General features: G+C 44.2%; 4 protein-coding genes, 1 long non-coding RNA gene and 3 other non-coding genes across 17 annotated transcripts in view; 3 read left to right on the forward strand and 5 right to left on the reverse strand.

Moving 5' to 3' along the window:
* LOC124054189 overlaps nt 1-812 on the reverse strand; it is a 7,752-nt gene extending 6,940 nt beyond the window's left edge. Inside the window, exon 1 of the long non-coding RNA XR_006842328.1 lies at nt 674-812. This is a non-coding gene — a long non-coding RNA (uncharacterized LOC124054189). The remainder of the gene's footprint in view (nt 1-673) is intronic.
* Nucleotides 1-4,032, forward strand: part of intu (inturned planar cell polarity protein) — a 20,504-nt gene extending 16,472 nt beyond the window's left edge. For 3 of the 5 annotated variants that reach the window (XM_046379835.1, XM_046379831.1, XM_046379830.1), the window contains exons 10-17: nt 206-268; nt 681-899; nt 1,054-1,146; nt 1,279-1,710; nt 1,919-2,016; nt 2,125-2,314; nt 2,863-3,005; nt 3,482-4,032. In XM_046379835.1, coding sequence (XP_046235791.1) covers nt 206-268; nt 681-899; nt 1,054-1,146; nt 1,279-1,710; nt 1,919-2,016; nt 2,125-2,314; nt 2,863-3,005; nt 3,482-3,593 — 1,350 coding nt within the window. In that variant the 3' untranslated portion in view covers nt 3,594-4,032. Of the gene's footprint in view, nt 1-205; nt 269-680; nt 900-1,053; nt 1,147-1,278; nt 1,711-1,918; nt 2,017-2,124; nt 2,315-2,862; nt 3,006-3,078; nt 3,409-3,481 lie in introns of those variants that run through there. The other 2 variants (XM_046379832.1, XM_046379834.1) reach the window with 2 other exon arrangements.
* trnad-guc lies at nt 2,463-2,534 on the reverse strand. The gene has a single exon. It is a non-coding gene; the product is annotated as a tRNA-Asp (tRNA).
* Nucleotides 2,776-2,847, reverse strand: trnad-guc. The gene has a single exon. It is a non-coding gene; the product is annotated as a tRNA-Asp (tRNA).
* Nucleotides 3,292-3,363, reverse strand: trnad-guc. The gene has a single exon. It is a non-coding gene; the product is annotated as a tRNA-Asp (tRNA).
* Nucleotides 4,001-7,197, reverse strand: ino80b (INO80 complex subunit B). 2 transcript variants are annotated; one of them, XM_046379856.1, is made up of 6 exons: nt 7,137-7,197; nt 6,420-6,560; nt 5,950-6,130; nt 5,628-5,782; nt 5,066-5,238; nt 4,001-4,974 (listed from the first exon to the last, which is right to left on the reverse strand). In XM_046379856.1, exons 1-6 carry the CDS (start codon nt 7,180-7,182, stop codon nt 4,510-4,512), a joined length of 1,161 nt encoding a protein of 386 aa, XP_046235812.1. In that variant the 5' UTR covers nt 7,183-7,197; the 3' UTR covers nt 4,001-4,509. The 2 variants fall into 2 exon arrangements, with proteins under 2 accessions (XP_046235812.1, XP_046235814.1); XM_046379858.1 differs by lacking the exon at nt 7,137-7,197 and adding an exon at nt 6,656-6,862.
* Nucleotides 6,902-14,652, forward strand: aadat (aminoadipate aminotransferase). 3 transcript variants are annotated; one of them, XM_046379853.1, is made up of 15 exons: nt 6,955-6,991; nt 7,139-7,228; nt 7,574-7,644; nt 8,576-8,744; nt 9,060-9,192; nt 9,318-9,392; nt 9,477-9,686; nt 9,833-9,898; nt 10,037-10,119; nt 10,809-10,905; nt 11,379-11,440; nt 12,161-12,225; nt 12,940-13,046; nt 13,978-14,079; nt 14,176-14,652. In XM_046379853.1, exons 3-15 carry the CDS (start codon nt 7,578-7,580, stop codon nt 14,215-14,217), a joined length of 1,278 nt encoding a protein of 425 aa, XP_046235809.1. In that variant the 5' UTR covers nt 6,955-6,991; nt 7,139-7,228; nt 7,574-7,577; the 3' UTR covers nt 14,218-14,652. The 3 variants fall into 3 exon arrangements, with proteins under 3 accessions (XP_046235807.1, XP_046235809.1, XP_046235808.1); XM_046379851.1 differs by lacking the exon at nt 7,139-7,228 and having other exon boundaries at nt 6,902-6,991; XM_046379852.1 differs by lacking the exons at nt 6,955-6,991; nt 7,139-7,228 and adding an exon at nt 7,241-7,395.
* Nucleotides 14,653-16,106: 1,454 nt separating this feature from the next.
* mfap3l (microfibril associated protein 3 like) lies at nt 16,107-22,500 on the forward strand. Of its 3 annotated transcripts, none has more exons than XM_046379848.1 (3): nt 16,107-16,346; nt 17,414-17,815; nt 20,454-22,500. In XM_046379848.1, the coding sequence occupies exons 2-3, from the start codon at nt 17,440-17,442 to the stop codon at nt 21,365-21,367; spliced, it is 1,290 nt and encodes a 429-aa protein (XP_046235804.1). In that variant the 5' UTR covers nt 16,107-16,346; nt 17,414-17,439; the 3' UTR covers nt 21,368-22,500. The 3 variants fall into 3 exon arrangements, with proteins under 3 accessions (XP_046235804.1, XP_046235805.1, XP_046235806.1); XM_046379849.1 differs by lacking the exon at nt 16,107-16,346 and adding an exon at nt 16,415-16,866; XM_046379850.1 differs by lacking the exon at nt 16,107-16,346 and adding an exon at nt 16,891-17,019.
* The last annotated feature ends 1,972 nt before the right edge of the window (nt 22,501-24,472 follow it).

Raw genomic sequence — 24,472 nt, forward strand, 5'->3', positions numbered from 1 at the left:
AGTGAGGTGGCCACCATGTGAATCATGCCTGATCTGCTCTTGGAACCAAAACTCACATTTTTCTACATTAACTCAAAAGTTATTGGTTAAACTTCAACTTTTTCTACCTTCATGTTTGATCTGGTGCCACTATCAGCTTCCTACAATATCCATGTCTGTGTTTACTTTTCTTGGACTTTTGTCTTTGTCTTTATTTTTCTAACAGTCTGAGGACTTTTTTGGCCTGAGGCGTCTCTATGTGATTCTTGGCTCCTGTTTGTTCTACAAGGTAGGTGTCTCAGCCCAAACACACACGTGCTTCAGCACCAGCTGCCTTGTCATGTATATGCACGTCCTCCCCCACAGTCTGGTCGGCTATCTTTAAATGGCAAAAACGAAAGCCCCAGCTGACTGTCTCTGTGTACATGAGATAATATGATGAGCCTGTCCTGTGACAAATCATTAAACTAAATACTCTGTATAAATATTAACTAAGGGGAAATGGTAGGAAGACAGTGAGCAGTGGACTGTGTTGTTGTTACAGTGAAGACATTTACATACGTCAGAATGGGCAGTCAAACAAAGCTGAGTGGCCAGATGAAGGCTTTTTGCACTTGTTATTCAGAGGGTTTATTCTGCTCTACAAAATTCATTTTGCCTGCTGAGGACTTAACTAATTAATCCACACACTCACCTTCCAGTCCTACCTGATCGCCAACCATTTGCCTAAAGAGGACCTGCTGGATGTGTGCCTGTACTGCCAGCATTACTGCCTGCTGCCGCTGGCGTCTGAGCAGCGGGTGGGTCAGCTGGTCATCTGGAGGGAGGTGTTTCCTCAGCAGAGAGCCAATGACAACGGCAGCGCAGCGCCAGGCTACAGCCAGCCGCTAGCACGACACTTCCTCCTCATAGTGGGGCTGGTAAGGAGGGGACCTGCTGACTGGCTTTTTTAGAGGGTTTTTCCAGCTTTATTATTCTTGTAAACAAACTACAAACGTGTTTATCATTACTCAGTAATTATATGACATTAATTATATTTTCTCTGCTGGAATTTATTTATCTCTCCATCCCCAGAGGCATTTCATGCAATGCGTGCTGTTGGAAGCGGGAGGTTGTGCCTCATCAGCTTTGGGTTCTCCAGGACCTGATTGTGTTTATGTAGATCAGGTGAACAGGATTATACTGTACATTAGACTCATCTATGTGTACCAAAAACATTTTTTTAGTTTGATTACTTTTGCAGCCAAGAGAACCAGAAATAGTCAGATCTGATGTAAAATGAAACTCTCTTACGCTCAGGTGAAGGCCACCTTGCTGCAGCTGGAGGTGTTGGAGGCAGGTATTGAGGAGCGTCTGAATGCTCCACCCGCTCCCTGCCTGTCCTGTGCGGACTGGTTCCTCCCCGCAGCCACGGCCCGCGACCGCCTGGACAGCCTGGCTTCCTCCTCCCCCGTCCTCAGCAAGCTAGCCGGGGCAGTTAAAGGCTCCTCCGCAGGCTCCAGAGGCCGCAGCCTGTTTGGGGAGAAGGCCCGGAGGTCCAGCCCCCAGAGGAGCCTGTCGGACAGTGGGAGTGAGGGACAGATGGATGCTGGGTCAGGGTCTGGTGCATCGGTGCCTCCAGGCTTCAGTCCACATTCCACGCCGGACTCTGCGAGGAAGCTTGGGGGCCGACGAGACTCGCTGGGGTCCGGAGGGTCTGATGGGAGCGGAGGCAGCGGAGGTCTCTTCAGGGTAAAGTTTGTAGCCTTTCATTGTTGCTGTTTGGTTGTTTGTTAATTCACAGATTCTCTATAATGGATTTCTCATTGAAAGATTTTATTTTTTAACGTTTTCACAAAATTAATTGGTTTCCGTTAGTGAAGAGATGACAGGAATTAAGGGTAGAGAAACGAGCACCTAAAATTCAGCACAGTGTTTTAATGTGATGTTCTGACGTCAGATTCCCAGGATGAAGCACCCAAACCCATTCTACCTGGGCACCCTGAAGAAGACCCTGACAGAAAGGGAGACAGAGGAGATGTACAACACCACCATGAAGTGGGTGATAGGAAATAATGCTTTATCTTTCAGTCCAACTGCGTATCTCGTTTGTGTTAAGCAAAAAAAATCTGTAAATTTAACGTCCGTACTTTGTGTTTGTGACAGGCTGACATCAGGGGCAGAGAACACCTTGTTCCACTACGTCCTGATGGAAACGGTTCAGGGGATCTTCATCGCTCCTACTCACAGAGAGGTGGCTCAGCTCAGCGGCTCCATTCACCCGCAGCTCATCCGCAACTTTCACCACTGCTGCCTCTCCATACGGGCTGCCTTTCAGCAGAGTCTGCCAGCCAGAGTGAGTTAACAGTTCTGAAAGGATATTGTCTCCGTGTCAGGCTGGGTCTCATTTAACTACACGGGAATTTACATAGATATACAGAATTCATAAATATACACTCAGCCAAGAAATATACCAGTAAAAGGGCTTCTTGGTGCAATAAATTCTCCCCGTCGGGGAATCGAACCCCGGTCTTCCGCGTGACAGGCGGAGATACTGTCCACTATACTAACGAGGAGTGCTGATAGTATCATAGAGCTTCTCAGCATGCGTTATGTGTTACATAACTGGTCTCAACCTTGGACTCTATCTGACTACACTGGTCACACAAATCCTAGCAAACAAGCATAGGATAATAAAAAAGGTGTTAGGACCACATAAAATCACAACAGGACCAGATTCTATCAATCTCAAAATGGGTGGGGGGTTAACCCAAATCCCATAATATGACTGAATTGTGTGTTCTTGGGCAATAAATTCTCCCCGTCGGGGAATCGAACCCCGGTCTTCCGCGTGACAGGCGGAGATACTGTCCACTATACTAACGAGGAGTGTGTTGTTTCCAGGGTCGTCGGGCTGCAGACAGGCCTCAGGGCAGTGGTTGGGGTCTGGGTCCAGTGAAGGAACATGGGGTTCTGTTCCAGTGTAAACCTGAGAACTGGACTGACCAGAGGAAACCTGCTCCCACCATGACTTACTGGGTCATAGGGTACGTCAGCTTGATGAGATTATCTTTTTAATTGTTTTTAATCTGCCAACCTTAAATATTTGGAATTATTCAGAAGACAGGTGGGAGTGGTGAGGGCTCAGGAAATGCACATCTGGTGAGATTTAGATCTTCAGCTGAGGAGGTTCTTGTAGCCCTTAGAGAGAAGGAATGCAACCACTGAAGAAAGCACACTCACAGTTTGCTACCACAGGAAGATGACAGAAATAGTCCACATACCAAAGTAGAACCAGGGTTAGCAGCAAATTGCTTCTTGGTGCAATAAATTCTCCCCGTCGGGGAATCGAACCCCGGTCTTCCGCGTGACAGGCGGAGATACTGTCCACTATACTAACGAGGAGAGGTAGGGACTAAGGAGACAACTGTGAGGCACATTATCAAAGTCTGACAAGACATAATTAATATTAATTAATCCCCTGAAATTCTCAAATTGTTCCCCTTGTTTCGTTGTCTTGCAGACGGATGTTGCTCGAGCCCGTCCCTCAGGAATTCTACGTGTGTTTCCATGACTCGGTAGCAGAAGTTCCCGTAGAGATGGCCTTCAGACTCTCCTTCGGCCTAGCTTTATGATGAGTCATCTTCACCCGTTAGATCACTGACAATGACAGACACAAGACTGTCGTGAACCGATGTCATTTTTGTGCCTTGTTGCCTCGTGTTTAAGTGTGTTTGTGTGTGCGTTTGTGCAGACTGAAAGCCACTCAGTCAATGAATACCTCACACACTTTGGTGTAAACCTCTGATAAGACCAGACAAAGACGTTCCAGTGAGAGCAGTTGCCCTGACAGATTGCTGCCATAAAGTTTACTAAGATGGACCAGTGAAAATCATGCTGCTGCTGCTGCACACATCTCCATGTTGACAGAGCAAATACGGTCATACTGATAGCGTTGGAAAGGCATTACATTTGTTACTTAATTTAAGATGTACAGTTTTGTATGGAAATTGAGTCATTTGTGACAGAATTAACATTGAGATTAAAGATGCAAAACTTTTATTCTCTCACAACAAATCTGCTTGTTGTTGATGACCTTTGTCACTCTCGAATTATCATTTTTACATTATTGACACAAATGAAAAAATAATGTTCAACCTGTGGGAAATAGTTTTCATTTGTCTCCAAACGTGCACAAAAATATACAGTTTTGAATATTTCAATTCCACAAACAGAAATCATAAATATTCGATGTTCAATTCACTAGTGCAAGGATTTTTATGTTTCGACATTTTATAATGTACATGATCAAACTGTGTAACCAGCATCACTGCAGGGTAACACATTATTACTCATATGACACAGCCAGTGAAAAGGGGGATAAAAAGTAAATCAACACTGTGCCTGGAATCTGAGTCCTGAAAAAGATTTTTGTGTAAAGTTCCATTTTTGTGACCCTGCGGAGTGTATGCTCCGTCATCACATCCTGATGTAGTTTAAACAGAACTACAACTGTGTCCACTGGGAACGTAAACAGCAGCCCTTCAAAGTTCAAGCTGTGCTCTGAACAAGCAGCAGGTTCCTCTTGTAACAGTCCAGACTGCAGAGTGGGACCCCAGTCTTTGAGCAGGAGTACTTCTTGAGGTTGGTGCAGCCGCTGACCCCGCAGTTCACCGCGGGTGCTGGTGGAGGCGGGGGAGGTGCCGGTGCAGGAGCCGGGACCCCTGTGGGGAAGGAGATGGCCATGCCCTGGGCGGAGTCGCTGTACCGGATCATGGGACACTGACTCTGCTTGGACTTCCTCTCTTTCATGCTTTTGATCTTGGCCTTGCTGGTTTTTGTCAGTCTTTCTATCGTCTGGTTCTTGTTCTCTTCTGCTTTCTTGGCAGCCTGCAGGCGTCTCTTTCGGGCTCGCTCCTCCCGCTTCTGCATCATCTCTGCAGTCATCTCTTTCTCCTTGCAGCCCATGGGGAGCTCCAGGAGAGGCTGAGTCTGCTGCTTGTGTAGCAGGGCTCTCTGAACACAAGCAACAGAAAATACTCAGGGATGAGCTCCCCCGTAATCAACAGACAATTAAAGTATTCAAGTTTCTATCCATCTTTCTCACCTGTCTGGCAGTGAGCAGAGACTCGTCAACCTCCTTCTTCAGCTCCCCATTGTCGTCAAGCTCTCCCTTCTCCAGAGCGTCCAGCCACCTCTCCTCCTCGTCTACTGGGCCACCCAGCATGGAGTCCGAGTCCATGTCTGGCAGAGGGGACGTGGCCAGGTTGCTGTCTTCATCTGATACAGAACAAACAATTTAAACATAATGAATGCTAAAAATCTCAAAATGATTTGTGTGCTATAAGGATATTTACATCAGCCATTGCAACAGCAACGCTAAGGAAATCATTAAGGACTCCAACCACTTGGATATAACAGCATGTTCCCTCTGCTGCAGTCAGAAGGTACCAGATTCATCGGGCTAGGTGTGCATTTCACTGTGATTGTACCTCTTATGATTACATACAACAAACCCGATTGACTGGTTGATTGATAATGCAGTCTTTGCAACCAGGAAAAGGCAACAGTATAAGCTCCGTCACACTGACATGATAACCTCCGATAATACCCACTCTAGCACCAGGATTTTCTGTCAACATCCTGTACAGGTTTTATTGGTAACTGACCAAGCCAGGCCCGATATTGCTCCAGAGGCACAGAGGGCTCATCGTCGTCCTCATCATCATCCTCATCGTCATCGTCGTCATCAACATCATTATGAATAATCATCAAGGGAGAAGGTGGACAAGCCACTCCGGGATGCACGGTGAAGGTGGGCACACTGATGCAGACAACATGAAAACGGACAAAAAGTCAGTGGTGGATGTGGGCCCTCATTTATCTTTGCATATGTACAAACTGGATTACACACTAGTGTCGCCACAGTGTTCAGGTTTACAGCAATCAGACTGACTGCTTCACACCTGAAACATGACAGGCTTCGCTCACCTCTTGGTGCCCAGTGTCTGTCCTCCCAGTTTGATCTTGAGTCGGAGCTGCGGAGGAGGCCGAGGCACAACAACAGGCTCGGGCTCCGGGGCCTCAGCAAAGTTGTGGTGCTTCCTCTTGTGCTTCTTGTGTTTTTTGTGTTTCCGCTTGTGGACGCTGTGCAAGCTAGAGCTGCCTTCGCCTGCACAGGACGAGAGGAAATCGTTAAAAAAAATGCTATAAAAGATGTATTAAGTATTACATTTTGGTTGCTTTAATACCAAAATGTTCGTTCCCATTTCCTGCAAACGCACATATGTCGACCAAGACTTGTATTAAGTAATAAAATTATCAGCCCAATAACATTTTACCGCTGATATTGACAGCAACAAAATCTATAGTATTTAAACAGCTCACATACGCCCCTTGACAAATTCAAAAAGTGCAATTCAACAGCACCACTTCCAATAATAATCTTTTCATATACTCACCGAGAAACCTGGGGTGAATCATGTCTTTCCTTTTCCCCATTGAAACCAAGACAGGGATGTAAACACCGAAGACGAGACAGTCTTTGTGCAGTTCTACATAGCAGCAGAAGTCCCAAAGTGTTTTAGAAAACAGCGCTGTGTCTACAAAGAGAAAGAAACGCAGCTTGTACCTTCCACCTTAGTTTGATGCATAAGTTATCATGAAGGCAGCGGTTGCCGGTTGACTTAAACTGTACCTTAATGAGTCGGCAGGTCGGTCACTTTTGCTAGCGTGTATTCAACACTTATGGCTAAAGTCAGAAATCTCATTTAAAAAGACTTAAAAATAAACAAACATGCGTCGATTCTAACCGTGATATATATAATTATGTAATATGTAAAAGTACTCAATAGTTTAGTTTTTCGTCCATAGCTAGCACGTCTAAGCTAAACTAGCAACCGGAAGTTTGCCTTCTCCGTCACTTCCGCTTTCACTGTTTTGAATTCGACTGTTGGTATATAGTTCACTGGCCTCTAGTGGTCAGAAACAAAAATCAAATCGGCGTCTGAACGGCGCACAAGCCTTCACATCGGTAAGGATTAACTCTCGTTTTCTTCAGCGCGAACTATGTGCTACCTATGTGACACCTATTAATAAAAAAGAAAACAGCAAAAACTCAAGCGGAGTCACGTTGCGACGCAGAGCTCGCGAGCTGTTCTTATGTTTTTTTGTCTTACAGTTTTGGGTAATGTAGTTCGCCTCGAGCTCGCCGTAGCAGAACATACATTAACCATAAGTCCACGGTGCAGTCAGGCGCAAGATACGCAAGGTCAGACACACAGCTGAACGTCGTCGAACTAACTGTCAGTTACGTGGCGTTAAATGCATGGAGTTTATCCGGTGTAAATGTACGCTCACCTGTTCGCTGTGGTGTCCGCGTGTGCTGCGTTCAGTCATTTAACGCTACCGCAGGGCTGCTCTGCTGTACTCACACAGGTATTTCGTTCGTCAGTCTGTGTACAAGCATCTCAATTCGGGTATTTTGGGTTTTTTTTCTTTGCACGGTACATTTAAAAAGCTACTGCGTTTTATGTGAAGTTGGAGTTGAAGCTGCATGAATAAACCCTCATGTGTTTTATAAGAAACTGATGTTGTTGATTTGATCATTCCCCAGAATCATGAATTACACTCGGTTTCTGACAGCTGTCAGTGCAGCCAGAAAGCCTTCCCCCATCAGGATGTTGAGTGAGTACTTCATCTGAATATGCTCCTGCATGTTTATAGCAAATGATTCATGTTATAGATTGTTTATGTAGTAAAACAGATTGACCCCGTTGGGTGCCCCAAGCCGGTTAAAATTTAGCATCTTTTCTGCTTTGCTTCTTTTCTTTGTCTTCTGTGATTGTAAACCGAAGATGTTTGGATTGTTGATTGGACAAAACAGACATCATTAGCAAACAGTGATGGACATTTATCCAAACCGTAAATAAATTCTGAAAATAGCTTTGCATTGATTGAACTCATGTAGCCGTTACCACAGTATAAGCTGAAATTAGTCAGGTATTTGACACGGGGACCCTGCCTTAAACAGTAAGTCAGGACCATGTAATAAAGCAAGCCCTTGTTGCATAATCCAGCCTTGATTTTTGGTGACTGAAATGCTGCTAAAACAGCATTAATATGCATGTAAAGTGAGGAAAAATAATTGGCTGAAACACAACCAAATTTTGCTTTGTTTTTATGGTGCGTGTCTTATGATGGACGTGCTTTGTGACAGGGAACTGTGAGAAAGCTCAGATACTTTGGGTTAAACTGTACTTTCACACTGTTAATCTGTAAACAAAGTTAGACAACAACCAGGAGGGTGAAAATAACAGCAAAGTGACTGGATTAAGATGTTGCTGACAGAGATGTTTTTTTTGCCAATAAGGTCACTTGAATTCACAAATCCACTTCTGGTTTCTTCTGTCAAATACTAACCAGAGACACAACATTTTTTTAAAATTTAATTTCTAGCAGATTTTTCCATCATCTGATTCAATGTCCTGTTTGAAACACGTTAGTCACGCTGGGTTTTTTTTTGTTCTGAGAGTATGTTGAAAATCACATGTGCTCACATCCTACATTAGGATCTTATAAACTGTCCGGCACCTTCTCTGTTTCGGCTCACATAAAGCCGAGCTGCAGCAGCGGTCACCCGCGTCCCTGATCTCTCTGGCTGGAGGAGCGCCCAACCCCAGCACCTTCCCCTTCCGGTCGGCCACCATCGAGGTGAAGAACGGACAGACGGTCACCTTCAACGAGGCGGAGATGAAGAGGGCTCTGCAGTACTCTGCCTCTAACGGGTGAGAGGCCGCGACAGAAATGCTGAAATATCATATGTGTCCACAAATCTGCTGCTCTTTGTGTGCTCTGTGCTCTCTGCTGTTTGTGCTCACAACACATCAACAGTCAGTCAAACAATGTTTCTGCACATTTTTCTCAGAAAATCCACCCGGCAACAGCTTCTATAAAAGCTGACGAATTTCAGTCAGATTTCTAAGTACTGGCAGAAAGTAACAGAACAGAATTGTACTGTATTAATGTAAAAATACCTCAGATTACTGCAGTGTGAACTCCGTTATGTAAAGTCTTACAGTCTGACTTCCATTCTTACTTAGGATCCCTGAGCTGCTGATGTGGATGAAGAACCTGCAGAAGAACCTCCACAACCCGCCGACCGCCAACTACACCCCTGAGAACGGCCAGATGGACATGTGTGTGACCACAGGGAGCCAGGAGGGGCTCTGTAAGGTACCCGGGAGAACATCACATTCATTTCTACTGTGCTGCTTGAGAGCAAGTCTGTTCATATGACTACTTCCTGCAGGAGGCCCAACGCTTTTCTGGTCCTGTTTGTTCACTGTTTGGACTTTTAGGTGTTCGAGATGCTGGTTAGCCCTGGTGACAACGTTCTGCTGGATGCGCCCACGTATTCGGGCACCCTGGTGGCGGTGAGAGCACTTTCTTTATAACATGCATTTTAAAACATGCTGAAACTTCTGGGACCACGTGACTCGTTTCTCTTTCCTCTGTAGCTCCAGCCGCTCGGTTGCAACCTAATCAACGTTCCCAGCGACCAGCACGGCATCATACCTGCGGCCCTGAAGGAGGTTCTGTCCCGGTGGGACCCCTCAGAGGTCCACAAGCCCGGCAGCACCGCTCCCAAGATCCTCTACACCATCCCGACCGGAGGAAACCCTTCTGGCGCCTCCATGACGACTCAGAGGAAGCAGGAGGTGTATGAGGTTTGTCTCCCCTCTGCAAAGTCACACAGTGCAGATGAAGTTTTATTTTATCTCTCTGTTTGATTTATGCAAAGCAGTGGATGAAGCGCCGACTCTGTTATTCAGAGCTTGTTGTGATTTGTTTTCTAATAACGTCTTTTGAATAGCTGGCCAGGCAGTACGACATGCTCATCATCGAGGACGACCCCTACTACTTTCTGCAGTTTCAGAAGGTACAGAAAGAGTTTGCTCGCCTCCTCCCCTTCTGTCGTTTCAAGAGTTGAAGTCTGTCTTCCCTGTGGTGCGTTTACGGTCCCATCTGGTCACTCTGACACAAACTGTTTCATCTCATGTCACCGTGTATTTGTCAGCCGTGGGCGCCCACGTTTCTCTCCATGGACGTTGACGGGAGGATCATCAGGATGGACTCCTTCTCTAAGATCCTGTCTTCAGGGTGAAGAGTGTGAATCTGTGTGTGTGTGTGTGTGTGTGTGTGTGTGTGTGTGTGTGTGTTTCCTTTCAAAAGTCAGGACCTGGTGTATAACCCATTGGTGCTTCTCCAGTATATCATACAGTTTCATTTACTCGTGTAGTTCCCCACTGGTCACATCTCATGATTGCATGTGCAGGGTAGACCTTATGGTCAAAAGTATACGGACACGGACATTGGTGTATGTACATTAACTATCACCTAAGCCATCTTTATTTCAATGCCCTTTCATGATGATATTTCAACCTGCACTGCCTGTGAAGTGGTAAACATTAATATTGTTGCTTTGAAGAGAGAGTAGATTCTTAGTTTAGCATAATGATACCGACTGTGTACATCTGTAGGACCAAGACACTGAGCAGAAGGACAGGATGTTGTCCGTTTTGTAAAAAAAAACAATCTGCATCATACTTTTCCACACATTATAGAGACGTCCTTTTACATTCACCTCATCAGACCAGATTGAAGCCATATAAATCAAAAGCTTTTGACGTAACCGAGACAGCTTTGACTGTAACCTGGCAAGATGTTTGCAGACCAAGACCGAGCAGCAGTATTCAGCTCAGGGTCTAACAAGGAAACGCACAGTCTCACACATAATTGCATCAACTAATTTTGGTTTAGTTGCTGGTTTGTGTGTCTTTTTGTTTCAGGCTCAGGATTGGCTTTGTGACGGGTCCGAAACCGCTGATAGACAGGGTGGTGCTGCACATCCAGGCGTCCACGATGCACACAAGTACCTTCACACAGGTGAGACCAGCCAGGATCTGACAGCCCACACGCCCTGCTCGATCAAAAGCGGCACGGTCGTAAACTTTCAGCTGCGAGGACTAACTTTGTCATTCATTGATTTTCATTGCGTTTCCCTCATAAACAGGAGACTGTCTGCTGTGTTTCCTGTCTGTCACAGCTAAATTAAGAAATAAAGCATATTTCTGAGCAGAGAGATGCGGTTTGTGAGACTGAATAGCAGCTGCAGAGGAGGTTTTAATGAGGGAGAAGATTATTCATGATCTGCTGTCAGTCCTCGCCTCTGCTCGTTCATGCAGTCTGGACTGAACGTTGCCAATGATTTTAAAATGCATGCGGGCACGAAAATGTTCATTTCCTTAGATGAACAGGGCAAAAGTAACATTTGGAGGTTCTGTGGCGAAAGGCAAAAAGCACAAACGCGTTCTTAGAACTGTGTCAGTCTGTAACCTCCGTGTTCTGTTCCCATTCAGCTCATGGTAGCTCAGTTGCTGCACAGCTGGGGCCAAGACGGGTTCCTCCAGCACATAGACAGGTACAGCATTCCACACAGCGCTGACTGGTCTGACTGGCTGACAGTTAGATCCACGCTCCCATGCTGACATTCTCTCTTTTTATCCATGTGGTTTTGACGGGTTGGTGGTGCGGTGGTGTAGTGCTGTTGCCTCACAGCAAGAAAGTTCCAGACTTGAATCTGTGCACAGTTTGCATGTTCTCCCTGTGCCTGCGTGGGTTTTCTCCGGGTTCTCTGGCTTCCTCATACAATCCCAAATGTCATGCACGTTAGGTTAATTGGCTACTCTACATTGCCCCAAACTGTGAGTGTGTGTGTCAGCCCTGCGATTAACTGCAGACCAGTTCAGGGTGGACCCTGCCTCTCGTCTGTAGTCAGCTGGCAGAGGCTCCAGACCCCTCACGACCCTGACAGATAAGCGCCACAGAAAATGGACGGACGGATGGTTTTGACTACCACTTTCTTATCTGCATGTTCCCCTCCCTCTTTTTTTTCTCCTCCTCCTTTTTTGTGCTCTCATCCAAAAGCCAAATGTAAGAACACCTGTCCTTGTCTGGCTCTGATTGGCTCACTCTGACGTTCTTACCTTAAACAGCCTCACTCCTTGTGCCTGAACCAACGCAGCCACTGAAGGCAGAGCAGGACAGTTTGTTATTATGTAATTATCATTATTATTATTTTGTAAGGGTGCTGAGATGAATGTCGCCGATGTGTGTGTAACTGTTTTATTTCTTCTCACAGTGTGATTGACTTTTACGAGAAACAGCGCGATGCCATGATCGGCTCTGCAGAGAAGTGGCTCAAAGGTCTGTGGTGAAAATTAGTCGAAAAGCGAGCCGTTCTGACCGCCAGCTTAAGTACAGAAGGTTTCAAATTCCACTGAACATAATTTATTGGGCATTAAATACAACACACTGGATGCATTTTGGTGCGAATGTCAGCATGACTTTTGTTTGCTCGCCACAAGGTACCTTTTTTTAAAAACTGACGTTTGTACAGTCATAACAGATCCTCTCCAGACCGTCCAGCCAGCAAAGTAAAAAACAGCAGGCTGTCGTCTTTACTGTTGCTAAAAACCGTTGATTTTCTCTAAATTTAATGTAATATAAATTGCTCAAAAACACAAACAGCTTTAGTTAAAGAGAGAAAGAAGAAAACTCTGGAAAACTCTTTAAGTGAGCTTTGGTAGCAACACTTTATGACCTCACTTATTTTATCAGTTAGTTTTTATATTGTCTGTTTTGTTTGTATGAAGTGTGGCTCGCTGCTTTTCTGCTTGCGTGTATCAAATTAGCTGTGCAGTCTGAATAGGAGTTTTCTGAGGGCTGCCGCCTGGTGGCCATTCACTGAACTACATGTTAACACATGCTGATTGTGAAGACTGTGTGCAGTCCAGATTTTTATTGACAGAGGAAACAACAGGAAAAGGAAAATCCTTCCTGTAGTTATGAGTCTGAAAACCCAAGTTTTTTTTTCTCTGTCAAATGTGTGTGTGTGTGTGTGTGTGTGTGTGTGTGCAGATGTAGCAGAGTGGCACGCCCCGTCGGCAGGGATGTTCCTGTGGATCAAACTGAAGGGCATCGCTGATACCCAGCAGCTCATTATGAAGAAAGCCTTGGAGAAGGAGGTCAGCACACAACTCGGGCCTTTTGTATTTCAGTTCAAACCCTCTCATGCGAACCTCTTCTTCTGCTGTCTCATGAAGCAAATCCCCAGTTAACTCCACTGGAGGTGAACACATACCTACTGCACTCTAACGAGCTGATACCCAGGATGCCTTGCGGCGGTTTTTCCTCTCCGCCTCTCTGTTTGCGAGCAGATATTTGTGCACTGGGGGCGAGGCAGGGTTTTTGTGTGTGTCTGAATAGAGCGTGGGATGATGCATGCAAAGCGGCCATTATGCACACTGTGAGTGGGTTCGGCAGCTGAGTGCTTTCCCACACACACGCACACACACTCACACACACACACAGAGCGTTTGTAAATCCCTGCTGGTATAAGAGTGGGTACAGCCAGGCTTTTCCAAGGCCTGCGCGGTCGGCGTCTCTCCTCGGCGTCCAGGATATTTAAAACTTCCAAGCAGCAGACGGCGAAGAGTCGCTGTGCTGTCAGAGCAGAACAAACAACGTCAGATTTAAAGTGAATGTAACAAAGACGATCTCCGTGCTTTTATCTTTCTGTTAGTTTCCTTCAGGCTTCCCTGAGTTAATGCAGTGGAACGCGGGTTTTTAAGGCCGTATTTCTGACAGATGTTAAAGGAATAGTTAAAATGATGAAAATCACATCTGTCAGTTAGACACTTACTTAGTTAGTGTAAGAAATTTGTGTGTGATTCGTGGCCAATTCCTCACGTTGTTTTCATTTCTGTGCTGTCCTGAAAATGTTCACGTTACACAAAGAATCAGTTGATTAAACACAAAGGCCGGTTTTGTTCTCGCAAAGAGGTTTAATCGATGTTTCATTCTCTCGGTCTGACCTTGGCTGCATGAAGAGATCAGCTGGGGGAAAAAAGTAATGAAATTATTAAATAACAGGAATCGTGTGTGTGTGTGTTGAAGGTGCTGCTGGTTCCCGGAGGCGTCTTCATGATCAACAGCAGTGACCCCTGTCCTTACGTCAGAGCAGCCTTTTCTCTCTCCACACCAGAGCAGATTGATGAGGTACACACACACACACACACACACACACACACACACACGCACACACACTCTCACACTCCTTAACTGACTCGAGTCTCTCACAAATCTCTCTCACAGGCTTTCAGAAGACTCTCCTTGCTCATCAAAGAGGCTTTGTGATGACGCCTTTTTCCCTGGAAGAGGATTTCTTCTTTTTTTTTCTTTTTTTTAATTTACTCATTCTTGAAGACTTTAATATTAGAATATATAATTCTTAAAGTTTTAAATATATTTTAATATGGAGTAACCTCTGATTTATATCTATAGAATAGTTGAGGCAGAGTTGAAGGCTTTTCCTCCATCATTTGGATGCATTAAACATGACTTGCTGCTGTCAGCTACACAGTGCGACGAATGAGTTTCGAAAGAAGGGAAACCAAGCTGCTGATCTCAGTCTGTTGCTCTGTCTGTTGCTCTGTCAGGACACTACACGCTGAGGACGTCTTTACCTTTTCACGCACAAAACAGTAAACTTTTTCTGTCACTCTGAATTTTGTCTTCTGTGACTGAAGGCTCTTGCACATCAGTTTCACAATAAACTTGTTCTTAAAACTGCAAACGCTTGAGTGTTTCCCCTTCTCTGTGCGCCTCTGAAGAAACACACTTTTGCCTTTGCTTACAAATTTATAGCAAAAGCTTTTTTTTTTCAACACCAGGCATTAAAAACGTTCAGTTTCTAAATACCCTTGAGGAAAGTACTGGGTTGTGTGTGCGAGCAGCTGTCTTCACTTCATCCAGGATGTCTGACAGCTAACATGTCACAACACATCTTAAACATCCCATATAGTCTGAGTTTACTCTTCTGTTTAAGACTTAAGATCCTGTTTGACTGCTAGTGTTTTTAACAGAACATTTTAAAAAAGTACACACAAGTGGTTTTGTGTTCTGGTGTTCTGATTTCAATTTGTCGTTTACTTTACAGCCTGACTTGTGATTGAAGTAAGCATTCAGCTGGCGTTTGCCTCTCTTTGTTTCCTGGTGACCTTAGAAAAATCACAAGCTCAAGTAAAGAAACAAAACCCGCACAACGGCACCTGCTGACAACAGCGGGTTGTCCCTGCTGCGTGTCCGAGCTCTGAGAAGTGTTTGTGTAGAGCTGAAACATTCACCCGCAAAGGAGAAGGAGGTCAGAGGGGTGGCTTCGACATCAGGCTTTCACAGTCCTCATTTACTGCAAAGGAGTGTCTCAAAATCTTCTCTTGAAGACTGTCTGAATTTGCAGCAAAAACATGCATTCTCACATGAACTTGAACGCATCCCTATCTCTGAGCAGTTGACGCAAACGAACGGACGTTTAATTTGGAGAAAGATTGCAAGTGATGACTTCACACGCAGTCTGATTTCAGAGGTTGAAGGTCAGGTGGCTGTCAAATCGGCACGCAAACAAACAGACCGGACGACCCTGATTTAGTCCTCATTTCTTCCAGGAATGTTTTTGTTTCACAAGGAGGTTTGCTGTCCCCTCTTGCCTTTTATTTTTTCCACATTTCTTCTCTCATCAACCTCGTTTCCAGCTGCAGCAGGCGGATTTTGAAAATAAAGCTCTGATAACTGCAGAGAGACAAAGTTAGTGACAAGCAGGTGGACAACATAGAAAAACATTTATGGTACGCAAAGGGCCAGACACTGTCTTCAGGAGTTGCTCAGGACCAGGCAAAAAAAAAAATTTCCTGGTTGACATTAAATGCATCACTACCTGTGTATCAGCACAGAACAGTTGCCACAGACTCCAGATTTTAAAACTGGTATATTGCAAAATCGAGTATTTATCCAGCGGTAATGATAGACTTGATCAGCATTGTGTCAACTTGTTTGGCAAGGGATTGAATGTCATTTGTTGGCTAACTTGTTCATCACATGCATCTGTAGCTTGTTCTGCTGCCCCCAAGTGGTCAAAAAGTCACTTAATGCAGCTTTAAACCTGGATTAGGTAAATAAAACAAAATCCATAATCTAATTCAAGTTAACTAACTAACTACCTGTTCGGGAGGATTTATCTCCTTTAATATGTTAAATCATTCTCTTAATAGCCATTAATCCACTTCAATCGCTGTTCTGTCGCAGCAACCGAAGCGCCTCGGCGATGTTGCCACCCTCCGGACCCTGAAGTGCACACGAACTAAAAACTGCTTGTGGGTTACAGCGCGGAGGAGCGGCGATGTGAAGAGGATGGAGATGAAATAGCTGACAACAACACATCGACCCTTGTGTGTCTCCCCCACCAAACGTCGACAGCGACAGACCATGATGTGAGTATGAGAAGTGGGATTCGTGAGAAGGGAAATGTGAAATTTGCTCGATTCTAGTTAGCGCTTAGCGGCTAACGTCGACGCCGAGTTGGCCGTTTGCTGGAGCCGTCGGTGTCGCGTCGACGAGCTAACGTTACCGCAGTCGTCACAACCGTGGTGCTTTAAATATGCTTTAATCTGTTGTCTGCGGTAATCTTTATCGTAGCCACGCATTAAACGATCTTCCCTTTCGTGAATAGGAGCGCGCACACAGCCGCTTGTGAACAGTTTGTACGGGGGGGGCACAATTCTGGAAGGGTCCCGTGATAGGAAACAAATAATCACCGTCCAGCACATAGCCGGGCCCCACGCCCTTGTTTGGTTCTGTCTAGCGTTTTTACGGGGAAATCTTTAAAACAACTCTATAAATGCTTACTCGTACATTCGGTAAACTGTCTTCATCGTCACGAGCTGTTCTCCGTCTCAGTGTCGGTAGCAAACGATGCCATTGACGCGGGATGTAGCTATGTTCGGAAAGGAGGTGAGCTAGGAAATAGCCGTAGCCCACGCTGGGCTCCCGTTATGTTGTAGTGAGGCTTTGTTTTCGTGTTAATCAAGCAAGTGGGTGCTGTCATAACACAGGATGAGGCTGCTTGGATGAAACGCTAAAGAAAACACCAAACGATCTCTTTAGGTGCAAGTCATTTGTCTGTATGTATTTTATATTGTTGTTCATGTGGTGTAACGTGTTAGGTTTGACTTAGAGAAATCCTGACAAAAATCCTGATGTTTTGTAATGTCGACTTGGGTGGTTTTACTTCAGATGAAACTGTGGCGGTCTGCTCACATTTACTACAACATGTCTAAAAGTGCAGAACCTAAGATGAAAAATGTGAGGAAATCCGTTTATTTGCAACCGTCATGCATGATTGTGACATCAGGAAATCTTGAGGTGCATTTCTCACTATTTTCTGATGTTTGTGGGCTAATTGATTAATTAACTGAATATGAATTCCTCAGGAGGCACAGGTTGTTTTGTCCTGCACTGTCTCTGATTAATCCAAGCCAATCTCTTTCTTGTTTTCCAGTGAGATGTTTCAAGCCACAGAGCTGAATGCCAAGTTGCCTTCTGCTGTTAAGAGATAGCCAGTCTGTCCGGATGGAGACCCGGGAGTCTCTTCCCTCCTCCCGGGCGACGCACCGACAGCCTGAGAAAATGCACTGGGCCGGCGGATACGTTTTTCTGGTCCTGGCGTCCCTCATCGCCTCTCACACCGCCGGGGCCCTCACGGTGGACGCGGAGGGAAACCGTACAGTGAACGGCAACGTGACTGATGGCGGATTTGTCCCAGTTGTGTTCACGAAAGTGAGCCAGATAATTGCCCGGGAGGGTAGCTGCGCGCTGATTGATTGCAATGTGACCGGAGAGCCGTTCCCCAGTGTTCAGTGGTTCAACTCCCACGGAGACCGCCTGGACACGGAGACAAACGGTAAGACTGATCGTACTGTTACTTTAAACCTGGTTTACGCCAGCATTGCACGTCGCTCAATTAAAATTTAATCAGCGGCAAATGCAGAAAGGTGTCAGGTTTGCTGTTTGCTATGAATAAGACTTTTGAAACAGCCGCATGTATTGAATGTCTGGCATTTTGTGCGTAAAAGACGGAGGTGAAACTTTGCACTGTAACAGGATTATTGTGAATAATTGGGTTACAGATAGACTTCCAGCCAGCTCATGGTGGATCAGCCTGGTTTACATACTGCTTTAAAAAAAAAAAACTTTTAAGATTTGGCAGGGTGGCAGTTCTAAAATATGGATACACTACATAAAAACAGGCACAGATCCATCGTAGTAGTCGTCACAGATGGAAACAGTAGTTTGCATAGCAGAAATGAACCTGGATCCAGTTTGCTGACGTTTCTCTTTTGAATCTTTAATTAGAGTGAAACCCGACTTCTGAACACGGGGACCTTGGTGGCCTCGGGTTGCTGAAGTGGGCTGAGTTGACAGCAGTTACTGTATTCTTCCTGTGACGACAGGCGCCTGACAGTCAGATTTTATTAATGATTTTCATTCAGCCCGTTTTGTGTTTGATTTTTGTGACTGAGCTGAGAAGGAATGCCGAGTGAACAAGTCGCGTTTGATCCTGAGCCGACTTGTTGAAACCTGCTATCAGAGAGTACAGGCAGCGTTGTTATTATGACCCACAAACCCAGAGCGGCGTCTGTGCCGTCGCAGAGCTTTTCCCCCGGGGTTAAACACAGGAGTACAGTTAGGAAGGTGTGAACGCTCTCCACAGCAGGCAGCAGCTCATTCAGTGATGAACAGTGGCTGCTTATGGAGCAGCTTAACCTTCACATCACTCAGGCAGCTTCAGACTCGCTTGTAGCACAGGGCGGCACGTCAGTCGTGTCACGTGATCCGGTGGTGGAAGTAAAATTAGAAGTCCTGGCCTCGCATGAAAAGGCGGATGGGCGGGACGTTGTTGTTAGCCAGGCTACGTTTCCTGACCACCCATTCATCTCCTCCTGGGGATCTCAGTGTAGGAAACTCTGTCGTGTTCGCAGTGTAAAAGGAGGCAGACTTCTGATTACAGACTTGGAGACGTCCTCCGTGATATCTGTCCATCTTCCCTCCCACACAGAGGAGGAGAGACGGCGAGAGGTTGAGGAGGAGTTGCAGATTAATTCACTAAAAGTTTGCTGCTTGTGGATTGAGGGGCGAGTCCAGGACAAAGCGCATTAATACTCTTAGCTGTTGACACTCCTGAATGTTGATTAACTTGAATAACCTTGACAGTGATGAAAGGGACACTGCTGTTGTGATTTTGAAAGTTTTTGTTGACTGCCTTGAACACAACTTAAGTTCTGTCCACCTACACTGTGAAAACCTTGGCAGATGAAAGAGAAACTCAAGGCTCTGGATTTATTCAAGGGAATAGTTTGAATGAATTTCAGAATCAGGTTTATTACCAAGTCGGTTTTCAAATATGAGGAATCAAACTGTTTTATAAAGTGTGATGTGAACTGATGAGCTTGATGAATTGTTGGCAGGCAGATTTTGTTACTGTGGCGAAGAGCCAGGCTGGCTGTTTCTCCTTTGTCAGTCTTTGTGCTAAGCTAAGCTAAGCTAAGTTAAGCTAAGCCGCTCCTGCAGACAGACATGAGATTGGCATTGATCTTCTTATCAAACTCTTCAGCAGAGGGCAAATTAGTGTTTTTCTCAAAACGTTGAACTCTTCCTTTGAACTGCATAATGGCTGTCACATCACTGTACAGATCGATCAGTTTATCAGTCAGAACAACTACCTCGCCACCTCAGTAAGATAACCAAAGCAAATATTGAAGGAAAAAAAAAAAACTTTACACGTGCCTGGATTGGTATAGTTAAAGCTCTTTAAACAAACCAAAGGATTCAATTGTTAAAGGCATTTGATCCAGACAGCAAGAGAGGCCTTCATGGGCTTACTTGCCTCAATTGTGGATTAATTCTAATTGATCTCAGACATGTTAAAAACCATCAATTGATTGAAAACATGACTGAACATGAAGTAGCTGCAGGTTAAGGTGAGCACAGGTGCTTGAGGCTTGAAGATGCATGTCTTTTTAAACTGATTTATGAATGTGTGTGCCATAACACTGAGCTGTCAGATTTTATTTAAAAAGAGGAAAAGTAGAACAGAGCAGAAGTACAACATAAAGATTCAAGAGTCTTTATTGTCATTATGCAAGCAGACCAAAATTTTGTAAAGATTCTCAGCTTAAATGCACACATACAAATAGCAGCAAAAATAAGAAAAATCTAAAAATGTAAAACACAAAGTAAACAAACAAATCTGAGTAAGCAAGTTTCTGTTCCTGAGAGCAGCAAACCTCAGCTGCTGCAGAGGAGAAACGCATGCATTAAGAGGATTTTCAGAGTGTAAACTTTGACCTCAGAGTGAGTGAGTTTCCAAACTGCATATTTAGGGGCTTCTGTGGAGTCAGTGAATCATCATGTTTTTAAAAGCAGGTCAGCAAGCACAACAAGTGGTGAATTCAAAGTTGCATTTGTACTGCTTGGTTGCACATTTTAAGAACTTGTCAAACAGTAGCTGGTTATCACCTGTGGTTCTCTTCTCTCCACAGGTGAGAAGTGGTGGCTGTTGGACAGTGGTGTCCTGAACATCACCAGCATCGAGTTCGCAGACCGTGGAAAGTACACCTGCATGGCGTCCAATGTGCACGGCAGCTCCAACTGCACGGTGACGCTGCGTGTGGTCTTCACTAACGGTGACATGGGTGTGTACTACATGGTGGTATGTCTGGTCACCTTCACCATCATCATGGTCCTGAACGTCACACGCCTCTGCATGATGAGCAGCCATCTGAAGAAGACGGAGAAAGCCATCAACGAATTCTTCCGCACGGAGGGCGCCGAGAAGCTGCAGAAGGCCTTCGAGATCGCCAAGCGAATCCCCATCATCACCTCGGCCAAGACGCTGGAGCTGGCCAAGGTGACCCAGTTCAAGACCATGGAGTTCGCTCGGTACATCGAGGAGCTGGCTCGCAGCATCCCGCTGCCGCCGCTCATCATGAACTGCCGCAACTTCATGGAGGAGATCCTGGAGGTGGTGGGGGTGGAGGAGATGAGGCACACCTTCGTCAGGCAGGCGCCCGAGGGAGCGAGCAGGGCCATCGGGGCGAGAGACGTCTTCACCATCCTGCAGGAGAGGGAGAGAGGAAGGGAGCGAGAGAGGGAGCGCAGCGAATCCCCCGCCGCCGACTCTGACAACTCCTCAGTTCAGGAGCAGCCGCAGCACATCGCCATCCAGGTGTCGGTGCACCCGCAGCTCCCCGTGGGCGGGTACTGCGGCATTGAAGCTCCGCCTCAGCCAGAGGCCACGTGCTCCCCGCCTCCGCCGCCCTCCCCCTCACCGCTGACTCCTCTTCACCACAAGGAGCAGGCGGAGGGAGAGGAGGACACCGACCAGGCTGCGCCCAAACCGACAGACGCCAATAAGACCCCTTCCTGCCAGGTGTTTTATGAGAGCCACGTGTGACGAAACAAAGCAACCCTGGAGGAGGAGCGGCGAGTTATCCTGCTATGCATTTCCACTTGAAGACAAAAAAAAAATATAAAAGGTCAGAACATTTTTAATTTCACATTTTGAAATCAATCACGTTTTTTTATCTTTTCTGAAGAGAACAATCTCTCTCTCTTTGTTCTACTGAGAAGAAATCATGACATTTTTAGATGTTTTTTTTCCTCACTCTGGACTCATGCTTGAATGTACACAGGAGGGTTAATCAACATTAATGTAACAAGCAGCGAATTGTAAAGTAACGTTTCCTGTGTTAAATTTCTTAGCTCTGTTATTTAAAGATTTATGGTACTTCACTCTCAGTGGAGAATGATTTTTTTCAGTTTTCGGTTTCTTACAGTGCTCGTGTTTTTATGACTAACTCCTGAAATCTGCCTCAAGCTGCTCTTCATGCCGTTTTCTCGAACCATGAAAGCTCATTCGCTCAGTAATTCACATCCAGCTACTGTTAGAACTGATCTGCTGTTGTTGTACAGAGTTCTGCTCACCTGGAGATGCATGCTGGACTGAAAAACCATTTGAGAGTTTGGTCGCCATTTCATGATTGTGAGGCCTACTGTGTTTCTGCACACACAAAAATACTTGTAAGCCAGGTGAATGTGTGTGTGCAGTGTATTTCCTGATTGGTCACACACCTCTTGAGTTTTTGTCTGTTTCCTTTGAAATATTTTAAAGATCATTATTATTATTATTATTATTACATATTGTGGTGTGACTTTTGTTTCTCACAGTTTCATTAGGTTTTAGAAAACAGTCTTTTGTCTTCTTCCACCTCAGTAGAGGAGTCGCTTCTTTTCCTTCAGTTTTCGGTTTTTAATTTTTAAACTTTCTCACCTGATCTCAGCAACATGTTGCTCCTGCAGAAGCTTTACAGTACAGTTGCGTTTCTGCTGCATGTGAAAGTGGATAGTGGAGATGTTCGACATCGTTCTCTGGGACTAAAAGGACTTCGTTCTTGTTTTCCTTTCTTCCCTTTGCTTGGCCAGCGGTCCAGTCTGTGGTGGAGACAAAATGGATGCTGTTCTGCTTCTTACCGGTGCTCTTGAGATGCCTCTTTTTTGGTAGTAGAATAAAATTGAAGTGCTGTGTAACACTGGTTTCCACCGTTGCTGTGTTTTATTTCCTGTCTCAAACACACCAAACTTGTTAAACCTGGTCAGAAATACTCACACATTGTATATGTATAGATATATATATATATATATCTATACATATACATACAGAGCCAGCCAAAATAATGTATAAACACATCAGGAAAAGAAAAACATGCACAATTATTTAATTTGTATAAGTACTTCTACTCATAGATACCTCTTTCAAAGTTTGATCAAATTACGATCACACTATGTATTGTTGTACGATGTTTTCCCAGCAGATGGCATTACCTTTTTCTTCCTGATGTGTGTATACATATATATATATATATACACGTATATATAATGTGTACCGGCATACACACACACACACATATATATGTATACATACACACACACATATGTACATACATACATGTATCTACATACATACTTGCACACACACATATACGTGCATTCATACGTACACACATACATTCATACACACATATATACATACATACATGCACACACATATATGGACATACATACAGTCATACATACACACACACATACATACATACATACATACACATGTACATACATGCATTCATACACACATACATATATCCACACGTACATAAATATATACATACATACATGTATCCATACATACATACATACACACGTGTACATACATGCATATATACATACATTCATACATACACATACTTACATTCAGACATACATATATTCACACATAAATACATACATCCATACTTCCACACACACACTTATGTACATACATACATTCATGCATACATCCACACACACACATATATGTACGTACATACATACATTCATACATACACACATGTACACACATACATACATACATACTTCCACACACACACACACTTATGTACATACATGCATTCATACATACACACACACATACTTACATACATACATACACACACGTAAATACATACATACACATACATAAATACATACTTCCACACACACACTTATGCATATACATACACACACATACATACATACATACATACATATATTCATACATACACATACTTACATACACACATACATAAATGTATTCATACACACACACACACACATATGTACATACATACATACACACAACTTACATACACACATACATAAATGCATTCATACATACAAACACATACATACATGTATCCATACAAACATGCATACATACACACACACTTACACACATCCACACATACTTATGTACATACATTCTTACATACACACATACATTCACACATGCATACACACACACAATGTACATACATACATACACACACATGTACATACATACATACATTCTTACATACACACACACACACACACTTACATACACACATCCACACACACTTACGTACATACATACATTCATACACACATATATTTACATACATATATTCATACATACACACATAAATACATACATACATACATACACACACACTAATGTACGTGCATACACATACATATGTACATACATACATACATGAATTCATACACACACATATATTCACACATACATACACACATTGACATACATAAATACATACTTCCACACACACACTTATGTACATATATACATTTATACATACACACACATACTTACATACACACATACATATATCCACATACATAAATGCACTCATACATACACATACATGTATCCATATAAACATGCATACATACATACATGTGTACATACATTCATACATACACACACACACACACATATGTACATACATACACACATACATAAATACATACATACATACTTACACACACACTAATATACATACATACACACACACATATGTACATACATACATTTATATATACACACAAACATGCATACACACATATGTCCATACATACATACATTCATACATACACACATGCATACATACATGTATCCATACAA

The sequence above is a fragment of the Scatophagus argus genome, chromosome 23 (assembly GCF_020382885.2).
Source record: "Scatophagus argus isolate fScaArg1 chromosome 23, fScaArg1.pri, whole genome shotgun sequence".
NCBI classification, from domain to species: Eukaryota; Metazoa; Chordata; class Actinopteri; family Scatophagidae; genus Scatophagus; species Scatophagus argus.